Genomic DNA, 8,171 nt, shown 5'->3' with positions numbered 1-8,171 from the left:
TGTCCACAAAATCAAAGTGATGCACTAGCCCTTCCATGTAAGACATTCCAAGAAGTGTATTAGTGAACTAAACCCCATGGTTTATCTTGAATGTGCGAAAGAGATGCTAAAGAACATGAGATGAATATTCAAGAAATAGATGTTACAAATAGAAAGTAAGAACAAATACATATATATATCATTTGGTAAACCCTAGCATTATAAGCTCATGCCTTACCGTGCTCTTTACGTATGTCAGGTGGTTGAGTATATCGTATACGTAAGCTCCACAGAATGAGCACCATTCTCATTAAAACCCTAGAATTACTTTCTATAGAGCCGATAAACTGAGAATCGACACAATGTCGTGAAGAAAAGGGGTTGATCAAGAGTTTTCTTGGATCAATGAGAGGGAAGGTTAATTATTTTTGTTGTCTAAAACTTAACCCCTCCGCCACCTTATACATACAAGATGACCTAAATGAAGTGACGAAAACTCCCTTATGTGCAAGGCACATGGACCACGGTAACAAGACATATAGACGGACATCCAACATAAGGACTACTTTCGTGCAAGGTTTGCTCCAAAAAAGGATTATCCATGCAAACAAAGTTTCATAAGAATTATTTTAGGGAAATTTTGAAAATAAAAAGGACCATTTGTGAAATTTTGTCTAAATTAAATAAAAACGTTAATAAATAATAGATAAAAGTACATCAATGGTCATGGTCCCTATGGTAAGAAGGGTAAATGGATAATTTCACATGTGATTTAACTAAAAAACGTAACACCATTAGCCAAAAGGACTGTCTTTGCAATATTTTTAAACTACGGAGATCATTTATGAAAAAAATTGTCGTAAGGACTAGATTTGATCGACTTTGTCAACCAAAAGTATCATTAATGTAAATTTGTCAATTAAATATATATATATATATATATATATATATATATATATATATATATATATATATATATATATATATATATAGGGCGAGGATGAAAAGTTGGAGCTCTTTAACTTTGGATTCATTGGTACAACATTTTCAAGCTTTGAAAATCTCGGTTCGAATTGATCCAATCCCGATATGTCATGGTCTATTTGATCGATTGATCTTTCATTCTTTCTAGCCACTTTAATCCCCCTTTTTTTTTCGTAAATTGTTATAGTTATTACTTGGTAAAATTGTAAATTACAAAAAAAAAAAAAAAAAAAAAAAAAAAAAAAGTTTTATTAATATTCTTCACTTGTAACAAAAAATTGCTTTGTTTTATAACTTACAAAAAAATGCATTATTTTGATTAACCTGCTAAAAAAGACGAAATTTCAATTTCGGAATAAAAAAGACTATAACAACATAAATCGACATGGACCAAAATTGCAGTATTCTATATAGATTACAAATAGTTTACAAGAAAATGCATCGTTGTTTAGTTTATTAATAAACTTAAAAAAGAGATAATTACATAGGTATTTTATAAACAAAATTCTTCTTAGTCAACAATCACACTACAAAACAAGTAATAAGTTTAGTGAAAAACAACAACTAACATGCAGGAGTTTAAAACAACTAAAAAAAGTGAAAAAACCTCCGACCTTATACGCATGGAAAACGCCGATGGGCATGCATGCTAACAATGATGAATTTTATAAATTAAGAGTGTAAACAAATTTGTCATAATCAAAATAATCACACAAAGATGTTCATATAAATAGCCCAAAAAATAAATAACCTAAAAAAAACAAATAGACAAACAAGACAAACGCTTATTAAATAATTTGAGTTTGAACTTAATTTTACCTTGATAGGGTCGAATTCTATAAAGTTTAAGTACAAATACAAACTCAACTTTTGAATTCAAGTCGTACTCATGTTTTCATAAAAAATAGTCATCAAGTTTATAACAAAGATTCATTAATAAAAGATTTTATAATCCATATATTATATATAGCATATACATAAATACACCTTCAACCCTCCAAAATAACTTAACAAAAAGTTCTGTTTTTACTCATATAAACTTACTAAATCCACTACTTCTCCATCTTCCTTCAACAAAAAAATATGGATCATAGATAAAGAAGTGGGATCTCTACTCATATATATCTCAAAAACTTACATTTTTCAACATGGAAAAAGCAAAAACAAACTATCTTCAACTTCAACCTTTCGATCTACAAACTTGATGTTGTTCAACTTACTTTGACACCAAAGCAATTGATCTCTACTCAATCTTGGCAAGCTTAAAACTCTTGAAACCAATCTCAATTCCACTTGTGAAACAAACATATGTTGATCCAATATTGTTTCTTGATGTTTTTGAAACTTTTTCACTATGCAATTTCCTGTTCTTAGCATGTCCTTGAGCCTTCTTTCCTTCTACAAAACACCCACAAAACGTTTTATAGAATGTACAAACGTAAATGCATGAGGTCCAAACCTACAAGGTGTAAATTGTAAAATGTAATATACAAATACAAACCTTTTGATGATTTGTTTTGATTTCCAAGAAAAGGGTGGAATCATTAGGGTCTTGAAGATGTGCTTTGGTTCCTTGAAGGATTATTGTTAAGAACAAATTGGTGGTGTCTTTATCGGTGTGAAGAAATTCCCAAAATACTGTCATTGATTCCTTGATCATGGTTGCCATTGTTGATATTGAAACTATATCTTCTTTCTCTTCTTTTCTTGCCTTCTTTTCTTTTAAATTGTCATCTACAATGAGAAACAAGTAACAATCTTGATTTATGGAAGTGTTTGGTATTAAATCGCCAAAAGAATGGAATGGTTGATTCCGATTCCATTGAATGAAAAGAAGTTGTTTGTTTTCCTTATTCCATCCAACAAACAAACCCTAAAACATTTAAACTCCAAGACATTGAAAATTACCTCTAATGGCTGGAACTTGAAGAAGGCCTTTAAGGATGCATCTTTGTTTGGTGTAATTAAGAACTCTAGGCCCTTGAAACAATTCATCTTCTGTAAACCTTCTAAGAAGAACATAAAATTGTTGAAACTCAATTGCAACTTGGTTATAAGATCGGTAGCCTTGAGGATCATATAATTGTAATTCTTTCGATTTTTTGTATTGCCAATGAAGAATCTCCCATGAGAGACAAGCTTGTCCAACGTACACAATTTCTAAATCTTTATTTAATTCGGTGATGGATTTTAGTGTGGGGTCCGCGTATATTCTTCTTAGTTTACATGGCCATAAACTTGGTAAAAGGACCGATTTGAGGGCTGAGAGTGATGTGTTGTTTTCTCCCGTGTTCATTTGGTCCGGATGCTTCATTCGTAGAAAATCTGTAGGAAACAAAAAACCGATAATTAGAATGTTTCATGTGGCGATGCGTGTCACTAAAACCCTATGTCAAATAGTACAAGTACTAACGTCAGTGGTACAAAAAGTACAGGTACTAGGTACTATCTGACACAAAAACATACAGATACCATCTGACACAAAAAGTCAAAAAGTGTACAATGTTAGTATAGTACACTATGTCAATGGGACTAAAAGTACTTTATGTATATATTGATGTCAATGCGACAAAAATACATCTCAATGTCATAAAAAAGAAAAAACATGAGAGAAAAGAAAAAATAGCGGTACATTAATAAAATGAGATAAAAAGTTTAGGGTGTGTTTGGTTGTGGAATATTTTTCAGTTTTCCAGGAAAATTTTAAAAATGGAAATTTTGAAAACACATTTGGTTCGTTCAGTTTTTCAAGGTTTTCTAAGAAAATAAAAATTTTCATTTTTTCAAATTGTATGTAAATTACAAAAGTGATTTTTATAATTTTCCAAAGTTTTCAAAATTTCTAAAATGAAAAATGAAAACTCAACCAGTTCATTGAAAATTGAAAACTCAACTCTATTTTCTGAAAACATTTTGTTGGAAAATTAGTTAATTGTCGATCTCTGATATGGTCAAAAGACAAAAATACCCACTTTGTTATTATTATTGAGAAAATGGGCTTAGAATGTTTTTTTTCTGGTCGGTCAAGTTCATATCATATCATGTTATCTCATATCCATCATTATTATCGTTGAAATTCATTTTAAAGATTATGCAAGGTGACTCACGTAAAGTGATGTATGTGAAACACGAGTAATGGGCAGACCTTTTGATGTTATGTGATGGAGACACCCACACCCATACCTATTAAAAAACATATTTAATTTGAAATCCAACTGTTTAAAATACAATTTCTTTTTTTTTTTTTCGAAAAAATTATATCGTAGTACACCTAATTTTTCAGCATCATTAATTCACCAAACAAAAGATTGGATTTTCTCTTTAAGTTCTTCAAGTAGGATAGTCCTTTTCACCCATCTCCACAGTAATACCATGCCGACTATGTACTTTTTAACTTTTCGTATGAATGACACCAACAATAAATAAATGTCGTGTTAGCTAAATGGGTAAATGGGTAATTTCATTTTAAACCGTGTAAAAGTATCACGAATAGTTTCCAATATACAAGTGAGTATTCATGTTACACTTGTGACTTGAAATTTAGAGCCATAATTAGTGGGTACAAAAAGGGTATTTATAAAGTGGGGAATATGTGTAAAAAGCATTTCTTGATTGTCACAAAATAATTGTTGACCAATAAAAAAATTGTGATCACAAATTGGTGAAAAATTCACAGAATAAGGATCTTGCTAGTTGTTACCAAATATATATTGATGGTTTAAAAAGATATGGTGACCCACTTCTCAATCAATTTTAAAAACAAAGATCCTCCTCTATAGGAGCAATTTGTAATCAATGTATTTATTAAATGGCAAATTAAAAAAATAAATTATATATTTGTTTATGTCAGCTTTGCAATTTAACTATTCATACTTTATCTTAAATCATAAAAGTTTCGGATATTTTTCAAATTAACCCGAACGATTGTATCATGTTAGCTTGATTAGAAAAAAATAAAGTATTGGTTGTTAAACGGCAAAACAAGACAAAATATAATGATCTTTTTTTATATATATCGAAAATAAAATGTTAGCAAATTTATTTTGGGCACACGTTTTCTTTTGTTTACCAAAAGTTGGTCAATGTTTTAATCTTAAAGAATTGAACTTTGTCAACCCAATGACTTTTTGTATTGGATCCTGAAAGAAATAGTTCTTGTGAGATAATTAGCATGTAGAAGAATAATATTTTGGTGTTGAAGTTGGAAATAAAATTAGAATTTAGTATTTATAAACATGTTCTTGATGAAAATAAGGATATGATTATAGGATTGTAGGATTAGAGAACTTACTTATAGCCTGCAATGTTTGGTAATTCAAGACATCTAATTTTCGCATTTTTTCATTGTAGCTTTTGTAGAACTTCTGAATTTCTGCCATTAAATCTCTATGTTCGAGTTTTTCATCCATTTTTAAAGGTTTCAAATCTTCTTTCATTCTTGGAGTTTCAGATTCTTCAAGAATTGTGGGGAGGCCTCCTGTTCTTGCGTTCTTTAATTCCATTTTCATCTGACCAATCAACTCTTGATGTTCAAGTAACACATCAGCTTCATCTTCTTCTGCTTCCAAATCCAATTCCCATGTTTTCATGGCTTCAGTTTGTGATTCCATCTTTTTGATGAATGAATCTGATTCATGTTTGGCGTTGGAATCAAGATTCCGTTGTTGTATGTTCTCATGATCTTTGAGATTGGGTTCGAATTCAATGTAATCATCGTCAATTTCTTCTGGACTCAAACTTTCTGACTCTTTTTCGTTGATGATTTCAACATCTTGAGGACTAATTGAGATAAACTCGTTACTGGAATCATATGATTCCAGATTGGAATCTAGAGAATCAGGTTCGTGTTCTTGAGAAGATTGAACTCCATAAGAAAAACTATCGCTTCTCATGAAAAAATCCCCCAACCAATTAACTTTCTCCGGCTCCGAAACTCCATTTTTACCCGAATTCAATTGATTTTTGACATGTAATTTAACAGATTCCTTTGATTTTTCTTCGGAATTGATGGAATCTGGATTTGGAAGATCAGCGCTTTGATGAATTTGAGTAGAAGAAACCTTTGGTTCTATGAAATCGTCAACTTTTTCATTTGATGGAAGATTTGAAGTTTCATTCCATCCTTTCTGTTCATCTTTGATTTTAGGCTCTTGTTCGACTTCTAAGTCGCTAAAGTCTTTTTTACTTATTCCCTTTTCTTTAATGATGAAATCGTCTTCCATGACCGATTCATGAACAGTAAAGCTAGCTGATTCTGGCGCTGCAACAAACTCGCTAAAATCATGAACAGGCACGAATTGGTACTTACTTGTGTTCGTCGTCGTTTTCAGCTCATTCTCCATGAAAGCTTCCCCTGTATTCCGTGATTTTGCCTCGGTGACGCCTTTATAGCTCATAAAATCTTCTTCTTTCATCTGAAACTGAAACCCGAAAGTAAACTCAGATTTGTAATCTTCATCGAACCCAATAAAGTTCGAACCACGGGAGCTTCGAGCAGTTGCCTCTTCTAGCTCATTGAAAACCACAGTTGTATCCAGATTATTCTCGTGATCATTATCAATTCGTGATCTGCAAAACAACCCACCGATTTATTCCAAAATCAAATGAACAAAAAGCAAAAACAGTATAAAAATATCCGAACTTGAAACTCACCTCGCCAGGTGTTTGATCAAATGCCCAGACAAAAACAAAACGAAATCGCATAGCAAAACCCACAGAAACCTACAAAGTTTCTTCATCGTTCTCTGCACCAAATCTGCTGTAACTGGTTCATCCATGAAATTAAAGTAGGATTTTAGGGTAAACAGCTTATGGGTCGCCATATTAACAGGCTTAACTCTTAAGATTGTAAGTTTATCATTCTTCAAGTAAAGGCGAAAGGGGGAGATGAGAAGAGTACTGAATCAGGGAGAAAATTAAATTGAGAATGGACAAGAAGAGTTATGTTTGGTGAAATATATGCGGCCATGTTGGCGAGGATCGTGGGTTGAATAGGATTTCCATATGATGATGCGAGGGGGAAGAATAAGAAAGCTACATGAACGGAGTGATTGGAAAAATTATAGCCATTAAACGCGTAATGGAGTTTTACCCGCTATAAATACGAAAATCAGAATCAAGATTATCAATGGGATCATCGAAGGTTCCAAAGACTCTATTAATCTTTCAAATTATAGATATTATCACGGAACTTTTAATATCTTATTTTAATTTATATAAAAATTACAAACTAAAATTTATTTATGAAAAAATAAAAAATTATCGGTAAAAATAATGATTTGAGGTAGTTCTCTTGGTTTCATTGGTTTCATTACTTACTAATTACACTATTTTATCTTAATTTATAAATAAATCTTAAACTGAAATTTAGTGATGATTTTATCATTTTCTCTATTTAAAATATATTTTATCGGTTTGATTGTTGACATAGAAACCTAGTCATTATATAATTTATTTTATCAATTGATTTAATAACTAAGTGTCTAAGTAAGAAATGAAATCGATAAAATGTTTGTTACATAAAAAAAAATATCAAATCATCATTAAATTTTAGTTATAGAACTTATTCGTGAATTAGTGTAAAGTAATGAGATTTTAATAAAATCAAGTAAGTAATGAAACCGGTAAATCGAAAAAAATTATCAGATCATCAAGTTTATTGATAATTCATGTTTTTTTTTTTTTTTTTTTTATTTTTATTTTTATTATAGTTCTAGATTTTTTTCATAAATTATAGTAAAATATTATGAATTTTCTGAAGATTTCCTAATTTATAATCTTTTATATCATATATAAGTTAGATTGTTGCTTTATTATTAATTTTTTGACTAATTATTTTACTTTTAAATAATTAAGGTTTTATATATTATTATAAACATGGCTAAATATTATTTCCAACAATTGTTGATTGTAATAAGTAATAATAGCATCTATAATGTATAGTTTATTACATATTAATAAAGTTATAATAAACGTAGATTAAATCCAACCATAATCAGATATAACATTTGCTTCCAATAAACATAGATTTCAATTTTATTAAATTATTCATAAATAATGGATCTAAATATTAACACTCCTACCTAGTTTCTTTTTAATCTATATGTGTTTTTTGGTTAAAAAAAAGCATTCAATTAGAAAAAAATTAATTCACAAATAATTGATTTTTCTACGAAATTTGTCGCATTTAACTTTTATAAAGTTCCGTA

At 30.1% G+C, this 8,171-nt stretch overlaps 1 protein-coding gene across 1 annotated transcript; it reads right to left on the bottom strand.

Moving 5' to 3' along the window:
- Nucleotides 1–1,896: 1,896 nt before the first annotated feature.
- LOC145008779 (uncharacterized) lies at nt 1,897–7,041 on the bottom strand. The gene is made up of 5 exons (XM_078967391.1): nt 6,616–7,041; nt 5,255–6,531; nt 2,872–3,288; nt 2,465–2,697; nt 1,897–2,361 (listed from the first exon to the last, which is right to left on the bottom strand). Exons 1-5 carry the CDS (start codon nt 6,783–6,785, stop codon nt 2,107–2,109), a joined length of 2,352 nt encoding a protein of 783 aa, XP_078823517.1. The 5' UTR covers nt 6,786–7,041; the 3' UTR covers nt 1,897–2,106.
- Between the last annotated feature and the right edge of the window lie 1,130 nt (nt 7,042–8,171).

This window comes from Lactuca saligna, chromosome 8 (assembly GCF_052625555.1).
Source record: "Lactuca saligna cultivar CGN05327 chromosome 8, ASM5262555v1, whole genome shotgun sequence".
Classification (NCBI taxonomy): domain Eukaryota; kingdom Viridiplantae; phylum Streptophyta; class Magnoliopsida; order Asterales; family Asteraceae; genus Lactuca; species Lactuca saligna.
Note: the sequence above shows the minus strand (reverse complement) of the source record. Positions and strands in the feature narration are given on the sequence as shown.